This window comes from Dromiciops gliroides, chromosome 1 (assembly GCF_019393635.1).
Source record: "Dromiciops gliroides isolate mDroGli1 chromosome 1, mDroGli1.pri, whole genome shotgun sequence".
NCBI classification, from domain to species: domain Eukaryota; kingdom Metazoa; phylum Chordata; class Mammalia; order Microbiotheria; family Microbiotheriidae; genus Dromiciops; species Dromiciops gliroides.
The window spans coordinates 536,418,291-536,435,318 of NC_057861.1; the positions used below are offsets into that span (position 1 = coordinate 536,418,291).

General features: G+C 42.4%; 1 protein-coding gene across 2 annotated transcripts in view; it reads left to right on the forward strand.

The window, feature by feature from the left end:
- Positions 1–15,912, forward strand: part of C1H7orf50 (chromosome 1 C7orf50 homolog) — a 356,496-nt gene extending 340,584 nt beyond the window's left edge. For both annotated transcript variants that reach the window (XM_043964182.1, XM_043964188.1), the window contains 2 exons: positions 9,347–9,428; positions 15,090–15,912. In XM_043964182.1, the coding sequence (XP_043820117.1) occupies positions 9,347–9,428; positions 15,090–15,272 (265 nt within the window). In that variant the 3' untranslated portion in view covers positions 15,273–15,912. The remainder of the gene's footprint in view (positions 1–9,346; positions 9,429–15,089) is intronic.
- The last annotated feature ends 1,116 nt before the right edge of the window (positions 15,913–17,028 follow it).

Here is a 17,028-nt window from a genome sequence, read left to right on the forward strand (position 1 = left end):
CCTATAGAAGATGAACTTACACATTTAAATCCTAATGCTCTTATTAAACCACAAGAAAGCAATTATTTTGTCTGCATGTGCAATAGTCCACAGAACATTAAATGTAAAAGAATAAAAGTAGAATGGTGATTTGTCCCAGAGTCATTTCTTTCTGAACACCATCAGGAAGATGAGGATGAGATAACAATGATAATGCTACTAACAGCCAAAATCATACAGTGAAGGTTGGAACCCAGATGCTTATCATTTCTTCCCTAAACGTCCTAACCCATGAGGTTTTCCTTATCACCACCAACTCACACACATGCAATGCTCTCTCCTCTTTATCATGCATTTTTAAAAAAAAATTCTCAGGCACCTATCAAAGTAAGCAAGTTATATTAAAAAAAAAAAAACACAAGAAAAGTATAGTTGAGTGCACCCAGGGTAACAGACACAATCATATTTGTTTGTCTACAGCCTCATGCAATTCTATGTGGTTTTTAAAGACTGGGAGGATTTTATTGGCATCTTCCTAAAGTATTCATTTGTTTCTGAGTCAGCCTGTTGCCTGACCTTTGTCTTTGTCAGCCTTCTCCTAGCCAAGACATCTCTCTTGGCCTCCTAGGACAGTGCTATGCTGATGAGGTCCATTGGCACAAATATGAGACTCTTTTCGAAAGAGCTTTTACATTTATCCCCTTATCTCTACTCACACAGGCACCACCCTCATTCAGGCTATCATCGCCTCTAGCCTAGACTATTGCAATAATCTCCTAATCAATCTTCCTGCCTCAAGTCTCTCCTCACTGCAGTCTGCCCTCCACACAGCAGGCAGAGTGACTGTTCTGACAGTCACTCCCCTGCTCAGTGAACTCCAGTGTCTCCTGATTACCTCTAGAATCAAAGATAAACTCCTCTGATTGGCACTTTAAGTGGCCCTTCCCCACGTGGCTCCAGCTTACCTTTCTGACTTCATTCCATGTGGCTCCAGCCTACCTTTCTGACTTCATTCCACATTGCATGCATCCTGTTATGCAGGCAAACTATCCTTCTGAATGTTCCTCACACATCATACTTCTCCTGTCTCTGTGCCTGGATTATACCTCTTCCTCACTCACCTCCCTGTCTTAGAATCCCTAGGTTCCCTCAACCCTTCATTTGGGCATCTCCTTCTACACAAGGCCTCTCCTGAACCACCTAGTAGCTTACCTCTTCTCCCAATTACATGGAATTTCTTCTGCATTTTATTTTTTTAATATTTTTGTTTGTTTTTGCAGAGCAGTGAGGGTTAAGTGACTTGCCCAGGGTCACATAGCTAGTAAGTGTCGAGTGTCTGAGGTCGGATTTGAACTCAGGTCCTCCCAAATCCAGGGCTGGTGCTTTATCCACTGTGCTACCTAGCTGCCCCACTCTGCATTTGATTTTAACTATGATGTGTGCTGTCTGCCCCCACAGAACATAAGCTCGCTGATGGCAGGCAGCTTACATCTTGCCATTTTCTCTTGGTATCCACAGTGCCTAACACATAGTAAGCACTTTATAAATGCTTGTTGATTAGCTGTTCATTTTTCATGCTCTCCAGATCGCCAAGTCGTATTTACTAGCAGGCTGAGCATAGAGTATCTCACATGCAGTCATGCTGCCAAATAAGAATATTAAGTCAAGGAATCCTTCTCAGCGCTGTTCTTTTTCTAAGAAACATATCGCTGGAGCTTCAGATGATTTAGAGTTTGTTTAGTGGGATCTGATGAATCTGGTTTCTTCCCTTTGGCTTTTATTTTTACATCTGATTCCCAACTTTGGTTGAAAAATTATACATTTGGTTAACGACCCATGCCAGCATACCAGCACAGATGGTTTTAGTCCAAGTTTTAATATTTGTTTTAATGCTTTGAACTCGTTTGCCTGGAATGGCCTGGGATGTCACCGAGTAACTTTCTTTTTAAGTTATAGGTTTGATTTAGAGTCTTTTGGGGGTCTTCATGATCTGAATGTTTTCTTTGCTATTATGTGTTACACACTCATGACTAGCAGGCTTTTCTTCCCTCTGTAGTCTTGGACTTCATGTAGTAGATTTCCACTGAGCCTTCCCAGAGAAAGTTCTGAAGCAGGCCTGCTGCCAATTGCCCCTTTGACTGCTGAGATTGGAAATCCTCGAAGCTGAAATAAAGGATTTACTCTTTTTTTTTTCTTCTTTTTTTCTTTCTTTCTTTTTTTTTTTCTGGCGGGTTTTCTGCTGGGGCCTCAAGGAATGAATCCCAGTCAAAAATGTAGTGGCCTGGTCTTTCTGTTTCCCCTGGATACACTTGAACTTTTGCTTGACCGGTTTGGAATACCTACCCTGATATGTGGGTGGTTTGGCTTGGGGATGCTCGAAGCTGTTTAAGCTATGTCTGTGGTCATGCTTTAAGCTCCCAGCAGATTTGGGTTATCAGGGTAAATTCTCTGGAAAGGTGAGAGCCACAGTCGGTAGTATCTCATATCACAAGCAGGGCCAATATCAGATGGAATTCTAAAGGATAGACTTTTCCTTCACCTCCCCTTCCCATGCTGGTATTTCCCTCTACCTTGTCTCTCCGACCACTGACTGTGTCAACACTCTCATTCTCCATGCTCCCAATCCCCTCGGCTTCCCGGGTTTTTACTCTTTCCCAAAGTCCCTCCTATCAAGGAAAATCAATTTTATGCCTCTGATTACCTAATAAAAATTTAACGTTTTAATCCTTCTGGGATTAAAAAAGAAAAGAAAAAGAGAGTCCCAAAGCCATAGACCTTCCCCCCCAAAAAAATTATTCTCTAATAGTGGAATTTCAGATAATATCGTATTTGGGTGGGAGATAGATAATATATAAGGTCAGTAAGAAAGACCAGGTAGGGCAGCTAGGTGGCACAGTGGCACCGGCCCTGGATTCAGGAGGATCTGAGTTCAAATCCGGCCTCAGACACTTAACACTCACTAGCTGTGTGACCCTGGGCAAGTCACTTAACCCCAATTGCCTCACTAAAAAAAAAAAGACCAGGTAGATACATTAGTAACAGATTCACAGAATTTAAAAGTTGGAATTGACCTCAGTGACCATCTTGTCCAAGCTATACAAGAAAGGGATTTCCCCACTGGTATACTCTGCTGAAATGATCAATAGCATTCTTTCATACTCTTCCATATTCACCTTCCTTCTTTCTCTTTCTCCTTTATTGTCCTCCTGCCTTCCCATTCCTTCTCAATCCTGCCTTGCTTCCTCTTCCTAATGCAAACCCTTATCCTGATAGCAGGACCTACTTTTAAAGAAGAGCCCATTTCACTCCTCTGAAAAGTAAATACTTTTGCACCACCAGGCCTAAATCTCCAATATGTGTCACCATCTCCATATATCTAGATTGAATGTCATGCATTTTTTTAGCATTCCCACACAAACACACACACACACACCAAAAGAGAGTGCATTCATTGTTCAAAGAGGAAATATAGCACACGTCATAAGCTGCTATTATGTATATCAATCCTTCAGGAGAGAAAGGGGTCATGGGCAACATCTGGTACTTCCATCCCAGCCCATAGATCCTCTTAAGAACATGGTCTTCTTCAATGTCATTCATATTAAATATGGTTTCCCACCAATTCTTTTTTTTATGGCAGAACTCAGAGATTAAAATACAGACCTCATTAACACATACTTATTAGCCCTTTTGCAGAATCATGCTAAGTAGTCATAAATTTGATCCTTTTGTCTTCCAGTTTAACATTGCCCTCAGATGAGATGAGAGGGCAGTATGGTCTAGAGATACAGAACTGCCCTTGGCAACAAGAAGACTTGGGTTCGGGTCCCCACATCTGGCCCAGTCTGTGTGACCCTGGGCAAGTCACTTAACCTTAATGCGCCACAAGCAGCTCTCTTCCGACTAAGTTGCAGAGCAAGAGTGATCCACAGCAGTATGAAGAGCTAGAGTTCCCCATGCCAATGAAATCACAAGTGCATCCACAATCCAAAATCAGGAGATGGTGCTGCTTGGGAATATGCCTTAATTATGAAGATGCTCTACGAATGTGAGATATTCTTATCTCTTTTTTGTTGTGTTCCACACTCACAGCCAATATCCTTGGCACTGCTGGCCACAATGGGGACTGAATGAGAGAATGTGGCTTTTTCACCACTGCCCAAAGAGATAGTCCCAACCATGTTACTTTCCTACTCAGACATCTTCAATGGCTTCCTACTGCCACCATGCTAAAAATACAGTCTCCTCAGGGCAGCTAGGTGGCGCAGTGGATAGAGCATCAGCCCTGGAGTCAGGAGTACCTGAGTTCAAATCCGGCCTCAGACACTTAACACTTACTAGCTGTGTGACCCTGGGCAAGTCACTTAACCCCAATTGCCTCAAAAAAAAAAAAATACCGCCTCCTCCCCCCAGTACTTAGAGCTCTCAGCAGTCTTCTCCATCATGCTTTTCCATATACATTCTGACCATCTGCAATTCCTTGGATGCAGCACTTCATCCCCTACTTCCCTCCTCACCTACACTTCTTAGAACAATTCATTTCCTTGCATTTGGCCCCGGCTAACACTTCCTCCTACAAAAAGCCTTTCTCCGTTGTGGGTTCTCATTCATTCTCATATTCTCATTCTCTCTCTCTCTCTCTCCCCCTCCCTCCCCCTTTCTTTCCCCCCCCCTTCCTTTTTCCCTCCCTCCCCCCCTCCTTTACATTTACTTAGAATCATTAGTCTCCTAGATTAGAACCTGATAACACCTGAAAGGCCATCTAGTTCAATCTCCTTATTTTCACATGAAGAAACTGTGCTTCCCGTGAGTCAGATGACAGGGCTTACACAGCTGGTAGGCCTCAGAGGCAGGCTATCTGTGTATAGGTTGTACTCCCCCAGTAGAAGGTAAACTTCTTGAGGGCAAGAAGTGTCTTGTTTTTGTCTATTCCAAACGCCCAACCAAGTGCGTTGTACAGAGTAGTCTCTTAAGAAATGTTTATTGAGGGACTGCTGGAAGGTAGGTAGACACACTGTTTTTCATGGGTCCAGTCATTCTGGAAGACAATTTAGAACTTGGCTAAAAATGGACTAAAATAATCCATGCCCTTTGATGCAAAGATCTGACTGCTAGATATATATTCATTATACAAAGACAGAGAGATCATATGCTCTCAAAATATTCATAGCAACATTTTTTTGTGTGTGTAGTAACAGAGAACTAGATTAGGTGTCCGTTGATTGGGAAATGGCTAAACAAATTGTGGTATGTGAATGTATGAGATATTAATGCACTGTTAAAAAAAATACAACTCTGAAGAATTCAGATTTGATAAAGAGTGCATGTCATTGATTTTTGCTTATAAAAACAAAAAAGAAAGGCAGCCTCAAGTCAAGTCCCTTTTTCTGCACAAAGATAAAAAGGAAAAAAATCCAATATTTCATCTGATCCGATTGGGTCTTTCTTTGTGGCATCTGCAGAATCTAAGCTGCTTTCTCCCTTGGAGGGAGAAACAGATTGCAATCCACCGTCAGCCTCTAAAACAGTTTGAGAATCTCCTCACCAGCCTTGTGCCTCACCTTCTCCCCTCCAGCCACCAGGATTTCTTTAATGTTTTTCTTTCCATCCAGATCCAAAAATCAACCGAGGTTGTGAACAATGATATGGTGGCTCTGGCAGCAGGACATATCACAATCACCACCCCATCATGATAGACATGCTTGGCGATCTTTTTAATCCTTTCTTGAGAGTCTTGTACCTGACCCAGTGCAGCCTCAGGCTCTTGGACTTGGACTCTGGTCCAGAATAGAAAGCTATATTACCCAGTGCATGGTAAAGTAAGCCCAGGCAGGAAAACAATATTCATGATAACTATACCAATGTAAACAGAAAGAACAACAACACCAAAAACAAAAACTCCACAACACTAAACATTGTGTAATTATGATGATGAAGTTCAGCCTGAAGAAAAGCTGAGAGAATGCAGGGTTCAAAGGCTATGAGTGTGGAATATTGCATTTGCCTCTGGGCATAATCAGTGTGTTGGCTAATTTTACTGAACTGCCTTTTTTTTCTATTTCTTTTTTATCTTTATTACAGGGAATGGCTTGCTGTGTAGAGGAGGGCAGAGGGACATATATATATAATACAATTCCCTCCATTTAATTCCTAGCATTTAATTTAAAAACAAAAGACCACAACAAGATAAAAAATTTAACTTTTTTTCAAAAAATGTTTGTTGAGTTCATTTGAAAGTATTTAATTTACCAAGAGCATCCTAGTCCTCACATCTTCACATATGAAAGAGGGAATTAATCATTTGTATTCTGTGTTCTGATGTCTTAATTGTGCTCAGCACTTTACAAATTGAATGAGCCACAAAGTCTAGAATACTTGCAGATTCTGCACTCTTATAATGCCTTATATTTGTTTAGTTCTTTGCAGATTATAAAAATGCTTCCATTCTTTTTCATTTCATTCTTTTTTTTTTCCTTTTTTTTGTGGGGCAATTGGGGTTAAGTGACTTTCCTAGGGTCACACAGCTAGTAAGTGTCAAGTGTTTGAGGCTGGATTTGAACTCAGGACCTCCTGAATCCAGGGCCAGTGCTCTATCCACTGCACCACCTAGCTGCCCTCATTTCATTATTTTTTAAAAATTTGTTTATCTTTGCATCATAGTCATTACCCTCCCACCCCTCACCAGACTGAACCATCCCCACAGGCAAGAAAATAAAAAATAAAAAGCAGTTAAGCAAAATATATAATACAGGATGGCTATACTACTTCACAGATCCACCAGCAGTGCATTAGTGTGTATGGCTTCCTACAGACTGACTACACAGGAATACCTTGGAGATATTGTGTGTTGGGTTCCGGACCACCACAATAAAGCGAGTCGCATGAGTATTTTGGTTTTCCAGTGCATATAAAAGTTATGGTTATACTATACTGTACTCTATTAACCGTACATACCTTAATTAAAAAATACTTTGTTGCTAAAACATGCTAACCATCATCCAAGCCTTCAGTAAGTCATGATCTTTTTGCTGGTGGAGAGTCTTGCCTCGATGTTGATGACTGCTGAGTGATCAGGGTGACTGTGGCAATTTCTTAAAATAACATAGCAATGAAGTTTGAAGCTTCCCTTCATGAAAGATTTTTCTGTAGCATGTGATGCTGTTTGATAGCATCTTACCTGTGTTAGAACTTCTTTCAACATTGGAGTCAGTCTTCTCAAACCCTGCCACTGCTTTATCAACTAAGTTTATGTATTGTACTTCAATATTGTTGTGTCTTGGGGAATAGGGAGGCCTGAGGAGAGGGAGAGAGATGGGGGGACAGGCATGACATCAGTGGAGCTGTCAGAACAAGCATGACATTTATCGATTAAGTTCACCATCTTTTATGGGTACCATTTGTGACACCCCAAAACAGTTCATCAGTGGTCAAAGATCACTGATCACAGATCACTATAACAGATATAATAATAATGAAAAGGTTTGAAATATTGTGAGAATTATCAAAATATTGACACAAAGACGCAGTCGGAGTGCGTGCTTTTGGAAAATAGGGACCAATAGACTTGATCAACACAAGGTTGCCACAGACCTTCCATTTGTGAAATGATGTAATATCTGTGAAGCACAATAACATGAGGTATTCATGTGTACACACCTTCTGGCCCTGTGTTCCACCCCCCTCTGTGGACAGTGGGAAGCCATAGTTCATCACTGATTCTCCAAAACAAAGATTGGTCATTACCCTTTCTTAGAGTATGGTTTCTTTTTAGTGTTCTTTTCATTGATGTTATTATAGTCGTCTCATATACTATTCTTCTATCTCCACTTAATTCACTCAACTTAAACTCATACAAGTCTTCCCATGTTGCTCAGAATTCTTCACTTTCATCATTGCTTCCTGAATTCACTTTTGCTTTAACCACCCACTTTTATTCCAGTTCTTTGGGGGTAGGACTGGACACAATAAAGAAATCCCTTCTAGACTTGCATGAACTGATGATGAGTGAGATGAGCAGAACCAGAACATTGTACACAGTATCATCAACATTATGTGTTGATCAACTATGATAGACTAGATTCTTCTCACCAATCCAACAGTACAAAAAAGTTCCAAAGGACTCATGATGGAAAAGGCTCTCCAAATACAGAAAAAAAAAAAAGGAATATGGACGCTGATTGGACCATAGTATTTCTTTTGTTTTTGGTGCTGTTGTTTTTCTTTTTTGAGGTTTTTCCTTTTTGCTCTGATTCTTCTCATATAACATGACTGATGCAGAAATATGTTTAATGTTATTATATATGTATATACACATACACACACATATATATGTGTATGTATATATATAACACCTATATCAGATTACCTGCTGTCTAGAGGAGGGAGGGAAGGGAGGGAGAAAAATTTGAAATTGGAAATCTTATCTAAACAAATGTTGAAAACTAAAATAAATAAATAATTTTTTAAAAATCTAATCAAAGGGGCGGCTAGGTGGCGCAGTGGATAAAGCACCGGGGCTGGATTCAGGAGGGCCTGAGTTCAAATCCGGCCTCAGACACTTGACGCTTACTAGCTGTGTGACCCCGGGCAAGTCACTTAACCCCCATTGCCCTGCCAAAAACAAAACAAAACAAAAAACCAAAAAAAAACCCAAAATCTAATCAAAGATTAGATATTCCATAGCCAGCAAATAACAAGTCAGAAGTCCTATCATCAGAAAAATACCCTGGGGTGACTGGAGCTTTTCTGTAAAACAACAAACTTTAAGATTCTCAACTATCATAGAGACAACTAAGTTTAGCTTGTAGTTATCAATTCACTCCAAGTAAAACTGGTTTCCTCAAAAAGAAAAAAAAAAAGAAATCCTTTTTCTAGCAGGGCAGATTAGATACATTGTCAGCAGTTTTGGTCTTAAAGAGTTCCTTGGGGACACTGAGAGATTAAGTGACTTTCCCAGAGTCACATAGCCAGTGTGTGTCAAAAATGCAACTTTAACTAAGCCGAACTTCCTTCCTCCAGGTTCTGCTCTCTAGCCACTACCCCACACTGCTCTTTTACCACAAAGAGTACTGCTTTGAATATTTTTGTATGTATGGGACCCAGGTATTTCTTAGTCTTTGTTTTTAGGACCTTACACAAAGACCTGTTTTGTGTTGGTTAGATTTCAATGGGGGAGAAACTGGGCAAAAACATAATCATAGGGAATTCCCCAAGATAAATGGGGCTCTGTCTCCCAGGAAGTACATGCCAAACTCATCCCTCCAGGAACAGCATGAGTCTGCCTCCCATCTTTTGTAAGCAGTACCTCTTGTGCATGGTCTGAATCAGTACCTGATTCTCTTTTGCCTGTTTTCTTTTTTTTTCCCAGCTGGGCCAATAAGCGAGAGGAATGGAAGTTTCAGAAAACCAGGCAGACCTGGCTCCTGCATCACATGTATGACAGTGATAAGGTTTGTATCAAAATGGGGCTCCCACATTGACTCTTGCAGTTTTCTGAAAATGACTCGGTTGTGGATTTGACCGTGTTTTCCCACATGACTTTGGAAAATCCCTCTGTCCCTATCTGTAAAATAGTGACAGTGATGTTTGTTGAATAGAGCAAATATGTGATTTTTTAAAACTTAGTATAAGATCTGAGCATTAAAAGGGACCTTCGAGATTATCTCCTCTAACCCCAGCCCATTTTATAGCCGATGAAGCTCAGCCCCAGAGAGCACTCGCCCAGGGTTATTAGTGTGCTCCCTGCACAGATTGGAACCCGCCTCCTGGCTCCAAATCCAGTGTGCTTCACTCTTTGATTATACTTCCTAGCATCTTGTGGTCCACAATGCTGCACCCAGAAATGTTCAGTCTCTGAGGAGAGAGGAAGCACTTTGTAGAAGACAATTCTTATCTTCCCCTTTCCGACTGGAATCTTAGAACATCAGACTTGATTTAGAGACCCCATTTTCTCATCTGCTAGATGGAGATAACAATAGCATTTTTGCCTCAGAGGCTCATGGTGAGTATCAGGGCACTTAACAAAACTTAAAGAACAATATAAATGTGAGCTAGGGTCATCTAGTCCTGTGTCCTCAATTTGTAGACAAATTTGAGGCCCAGAGAGGTAAAACAATTTGCCCAAAGTCACACAGACTATTGGTTATAGCCAGGACTATGGTCCATGTCTCCTGACTCCCAGTGCAATGCTCGTTCTACTCACTATATCATTCTCCTTTTCCTTAAAATTGTTTGGATATCGATACTTGATACTAAGTCCGAAGTTGGCATTTATATACCAAGGCTTATCTTTTTTTTTTCTTTCTTTTTTTTTTTGCAGGGCAGTGAGGGTTAAGTGACTTGCCCAAGGTCACACAGCTAGTAAGTGTCAAATATCCAGGGCTGGTGCTCTATCCATTGTGCCACCTAGCTGCCCCTCCAAGGCTTATCTTGAATGGGCAGCTAGATGTCACGGTGTTTGGAGGGCTGGGCCTGGAGTCAGGAAGACCTGAGTTCAAATCCAACCTCTGACACTTATTAGTGTGTGTGACCCTGGGCAAGTCGCAACCTCTATCTGCCTCAGTGTCCTCAGCCATAAAATGAGGATAATTATAGTACTTTCTTCCAGGGTTGTTGAGAGGCTCCAGTGAGACAATATTTATAAAGCACTTAGCACAGTGCCTGACACATAGGAGATACTTAATAAATGTTTCCTTCCTTCCTTTTCCCCAAATCCAGTTGTTTCCACTCTCTCACACCTGCACCCTATGAATTCTTCCTGGCCCCATGACTCCTCCTTCAGGGACACCTGGCCCATCTCAACTCAGCTCTTCCTTGGTGCTTAGATTAGCCAGATCATACAGCAGAAACGGAGGCAGCTGAAATAGACTCTCGAAGGATCCAAAATCTCTGCCTTTGCTGGGAATGCTGACCATGTCAGCTTCCAAGTTTAACTGAATGTTCTTCCCCATGATACTGGGGAAGCCGGGCTTGCAACAGGAGTGGAATTCCAACATTTCCAAATGTGTATAAGATTTAAGGATTTAATTTGAGCCAACTAGGTCTTCTAGCTTTTGTGTCTAAGAGCTGCTGTTTCTGTGGGTTCGTTTTCTTCCATGTTGTTGTTGAACAGCTTCCTTGCCCAATCAGTGCCCATGATTTGGGCCAGTTCCATAAAAGAGATTCTAGTCCACTTACCAATATCAGGTATGACCTAAGTTCTTGGGAACATTTTTTTAAACGGCAGCTTGTGGTAGTGGAAATGGACAGATGGTGCTGATAACACAGAAATAGCCTTTCTTCATGACAGACAGCAACATGATTACAGAAAATTACTTCGTTTTCTCTCCCATCCTTTTACCTCGCCTGTGTGTTTTCCACTGTGCATATTTTCTTTCACATTTACTTTCCTTCGTTTCTTTCTCCCGGTCCTTTCCCCCCACCCCCACCCCCCCACCCCCCCCCCCCCCGCTTTGGAACACGTTTCCTGCCTTGTAGTATGACAGCACATAGGAATATTTTGCAAGTTGCTCTAGGCCTTTCTCCAGGGAAAGCATTTGAACTGAGTGGTCACCCCGACCTCCGGTCTGTGCTTCCAATGTACTTTGAGGATCAAGTTACACAATTAGTAGTGGGGCCTTCTGATGTTATCTTCGGCAGGTGTGTATTTTGACCTAAAAGATCCAGATGAAATCCAGAAGGATGACATCAGACCCCAGGAAAGCAACCCCAGAGTGCTGTGTCAGAACGACTAAGCATGGTTTACAACTCTGATCCTAGTTTCTATTGCCAGGCTGCACTCACAGCGGAGGCACAGAGTTGGGGGGAAAGAAATTAAATGTAAAAGCTGGAGGAGGGGGCAGCTAGGTTGTGCAGTGGATAGAGCACCAGCCCTGCATTCAGGAGGACCTGAGTTCAAATCTGGCCTCAAACACTTAACACTTACTAGCTGTGTGACCCTGGGCAAGTCACTTAACCCCAATTGTCTCACCAAAAAACAAACAAACAAACAAATTGAAAAAAGCTGGAGGAAACCCATTGAAGGAAAGCTGAAGCCCCAAATTCTTAGGCATTTGCTTCTCTTTGGAATAAATGTCCTATGCCTCTGCCCACAGTAGATCAGAGGTGTGATTTTTTTCAGACCTCCACTAAACATAATCCAATAAGTGCTTATGTTTGGGCATACCTTGGGAAGTGAAGTAATAGATGGCAACTGGTACTTATTCTCAGTAAACATTCTTTACCCTGAACTTGAGAGTCAATTGTCCGATAAGTTGCTATTCAGTGTCATCTTTGCACTCCATTTATTTATTTATTTGTTTGTTTGTTTGTTTGTTTTTGTAGGGCAATTGGGGTTAAATGACTGACTTCCTTAGAGTCACACAGCTAGAAAGTGTTAAGTGTCTGAGGTCACATTTGAACTCAGATCCTCCTGACTCCAGGGCTGGTGCTTTATCCACTGCGCCACCTAGCTGCCCCCCTGCCGATTCTTTAAGGCTCAAATCAGGTTCTTTCTCCCCAGCCTTCCTTGACTGCTCAGATCACCCTGCTCTCAGGCTCGAATTCCTTATACACTAATTACAGCCTAGCACCTAATTACACTCTCTTGTTTAGTCCTCTTGACTTATTACCCCCACAGCTCCTAGCACAGCGAGGAACAATCTAGTAGGTATTCAGTAAGCTCACGCTGAAGGGCAAGAAAAGAAGCCTGAGCCTTCCAGATGCTGTCCCACTAGGAGATCCGTGGCTTCTTGATTGATTGAAACAATCATCGTTTTTAAGTATCGAGCAGCTTACATTTAATGCAGATTCTGGTGGTCCCAGTGTAGTGGCTTGGGATGAACTCAAGAATCTCAAGCAAGATCGTTCCGACCATAAAGCCAGGTCTCAACTTCAGATCCATAAGGTCACCTAGCTCCCGATCGTCGAGGAAATAGAACCAGTGTCTCAACAATGGTTCTGTCTTAGTGTGTCCAGAACAGGGGCATGGGAACAGAGAAGCCACCTGCCTTGCTGAGAGAGAGAGAGAATATGCATGTGTGAGATAGAGTATGTGTGTGTGAGTGTTTTCAAAAGTTTCTCCTCTGAATGGTGGAATATTCAATGTGGTTTCACAGGATGAGGTAGGATTCCAAAACCAAAGTCAGATAACTAGGAGGTGGGATGGAATTACGGGTGTTTGTGCCAAGGCTGCAAAAACATACAGGTTCTGCTGAGTCTAAACATTCCATCCAGGGCGGGTGGTGTGTGTGTGTGTGTGTGTGTGTGTGTGTGTGTGTGTGTGTGTGTGTGTGTGTGTGTGTGTTCCTTTTGCTCTACTCACCCTCTCAGGTTTCATTGTTATAAAGTGTTGCTATGGGTGCCCAGGGTTAGGGGTGCAGGGGAGAGCAGAGGGACACATTTTTAAGTTTCCTCCTTTACGCCTAGTCTGCTGTGTGCATCCATGAGGCAGATATAGTCCCTACAGAGACACTAAAGTAAAGAGCTAGCAAATAAAATTCATATATCCATAAATGTCAACCTGGTGTCCCAGAGCTTACAGGCTAGCATTTTCTTCACAGTAATCTCTTTCATTCTAGCTGTTCGGCTGTTTCTTCCATCTTGTCCCTCCCCACTAACTTTTCCCACTGTCCCTTTTAAAAATTTCCAGTCTCTGGTTCTGTATTATATTCTTGGCATCTCAGCCTCTTAATTCTGTAGTGGTCTTTTTCCCCAGACTGACTTCTCTGTTGTCCTATTGTCACCACCAGCCAACGAATGCCTACGAATCCCAACCTTTGCCCATGTTTACTGGTCTGTTCTCACCACTCCCTGGATAACAGGGTCCTATCCCACTGTTCATGATGTCCCCTGATACCTGGATTTTAAGCTAGCACTTCTATCACTACTGGTTCTTATTGACTTAGTAGAAAATCAATACGAGGCCATTTCTGAAAAACAACTTAAGGCACCCTCTAGCTGCGTTGTCCTCTGCTCAGCACCAAGTCGGCTGCCACAGGTGGTGTACAATCTGAATATCTCTTACCACATGAAGAATAAATCAGAGATGCTAGGGCAATTTCCACTGACAGGCAGAGGATAGAGATCCATTCTTAGAATAGCTAATAATAGCTAGCATTCATATAGTACTTTAAAGATAATAGTTGATTTGATTCTCACAAAAACTCTATGAGGTAGGTGCTTTTGTGTACCCTCATTTTACAGATGAGGAAATTCAGGCTGGGAGTAGTTAAGTAACTTGCCCAGGGTCACAGAGCTACTAAGTGTCTGAGACAGGATTTGAACTCAAGTCTTCCTGGCTCCCTTCCACTCTCACCACTGTTCTGTTCTGTTCTGTACCTCATTGAACAATATACACAAATCACAAAACCACAGTTCTCAGAATCATCCCTTTCCATTTCCAGATCTGGTGTTGAGTGACTAAGCCAGCAAAGGCCCCTCCTGAGCACAAAACTAACATTTTTTAAACCCCTTCTCTCACCCATTTGTGAAAAGAGCAAGAGGATGGAAGAAGAAATAAAAGAAAAGGAAAACAGAAGGCTTGGGGACCATTAAGTCATCGTTCATTGCAGGCGTGTTATACTTAAGTGTATGTAACAGAGCCGGCCTAGATGTCACCTGGGAATGGTTTCCATATGGCTTGGAATTTAAGTTGTTTTGCAGACTGGCTGTGAGCATGGCACATGACCGACGGCTCTGTCCAGAATGGCCAGGCCCTCGGCCCTCAGCCATGGCTGGTATTATCACGTTCTGCCACACAGAGTTACATTTGATGAGGTGTTGCTTGGCTTGCAAGGCCTCCTTCAAATCACTCTGTCTCTGACTTGGGGAGCTTGTGGTCTGGAAATGTCACTCACCAGGGGTATGAGTGCACTCTGCTGCAGCGGCTGATTTCTCTGAGCTTAGCGTGTTTTCCCAGAACAAGTGAACCTTCGAGCCCCTCTTGCAACTTTTAGTGAACACGATGTTCCTGGCTAGTGATTTGCTTCTCTTCCTCCAAATGCCCCCACCCACTGGGTCCATCCTCTCCCTCTGCCCCTCTACCATCCCCATCTAAAACAGGAAATCATTTTTCTTTTTAATTTCCACTGAGTTTTCTTTTTTTCTTTTCCTTTTGTCTCCCTCTGTCAAAGGTCCCAGATAAGCATTTCTCCATTTTGCTGGACTACCTGGAGGGTCTGAAGGGAAGCGCCCGAGAGGTAACAGTGCAGAAAGCTGAAATGCTCATGAAGAAATTGGACAGTCCAGAGCCTGAAGACTCCAGTTTAATCGAGAGGAGTGAGAGAATTCGACAAGTCCTACAGCTGCTTTCCTAAGAGCAGACAAGCCAGCGTCTCTGTAGCTCCATCAACAGAAGAAAAGTTGTCTTCTGAAGCCCCAGGAAAGAATGGCTCCCCCCTTCTGTCCCATGAATGTGTGTGTGTGTGTGTGTGTGTGTGTGTGTGTGTGTGTGTGTGTACATGCAACAGAGTATTTTTTTAACTTGCATCATCCAACCTTCTCCCAGGCAGGTTATCGGGAGGAGGCAAAGATAGCTTTGTTGTTGAAACCTATTATTTCTACTTCTAGATACAAGCTTTGGTTATGTCTGGTGATCTCTTTATTAAGTGATTTGATCTTATCTGGGATACAAGAAGAATGGACCTTTTGTGTTTTAAAAACATTCCTGAATCAGGGTATAATCACCCTAAAATGATGTAAAGAGATCTAAATCCTTGGCTTTAGAAGGGCCTCCAAAAACCTAGAGGAGGGAAGGAGAGAGACAGAGACAGAAAATGAGAATGAATGTGTGTGTGTATGTGTGTGTGTTTTACAAAGGGATGTTTTTCAGAAATGGATCCAGAATGCAGTCCTTCCCCTGCCAGCTGTAATCCATCACTGTCAACATTGCATGCATATTGTTGAGATCTGTATGTCCCACAAGGAGAGGGTAATAAATTGGTTTTTTGGTAGTAACCTGTCTGAGTTCAGCAAGGGATCTCAGAGCCGTGGAGTGTCTCTGGTTTTATCTCCTCGTTCTCTAGCTTTCCACAACACTTGTTGCTTGGTTACGGTGCAAACACTGGAGCAGGGTGGAAAGAGGGGGCAGGGGATGCTACAAATCAGACAAAACATGTACCTGGACAGGCAGAACTTGAACGGGTTGGCCTTGTTTTTAATAAAAACAAAGCCTGACCATTGTGCCGTTAACTCTCATTTGACTGCCTGTTTCATTTCATTTTTCCATTAGCCTGGTGTAATTGCCTTTGGATAGAGTTAATTTGCACTCCATGGCTGTGACATCTCTATGAATTGTGGTCATCTCCAAGGAGGAACGTCCCCAAATTCTTCTCGAAAGAAAAACAAAAACATTAATTACCACCAGGAGTTCCTGGGGTTGAAGATCTGACTTGAATAACAGCACTAATTGACCACTTGTTCCTCGCCAATCCTGCCAACCTGATTCTTCAAGGATTTGGCAGTTACAATGCTTGGCTGGGATTTGACAGTCTTCCCAGACATGAAATACTATGAGTTGTTTTGTTTTGTTTTGTTTTAAAGAAAGAAAGAAGAGGTGGGGGTGGGGGAGTGAAATATACTTAACTCTTCCAAAAGGAGCTTATATATCACACCCTCTTTAAATCATGGTGATCACGAGCCAAACCTTCTGAGTGATACAAGATGTGTTGTTACAGCAAGGGTAACTATAATGGAATTTAATAGACTAGGAGGCCAGGATACAATGACTGATGTCAGTCTGGGAGAACATGGTAACCAAGTGTTTGTATAGCAGAACCAAGCCAGTATGCCCTTGGGCAAATCTGCCCTGCTCACTTCACTTTCTTCCCTTCCCTTTGTCAGAATCTAATTTTTTTCCGGGGCAGTGGGGGTTAAGTGACTTGCCCAGGGTCACACAGCTAGTAAGTGTCAAGTGTCTGAGGCAGGATTTGAACTCAGGTCCTCCTGAATCCAGGGCCAGTACTTTATCCACTGCACCACCTAGCTGCTCCTCCCCCCCCCCCAACCCAGGATCTAATTTTAAAAAATTCAAAAATACTTGGCTTGGAGTTAGGAAATACCTGGGTTCTCATC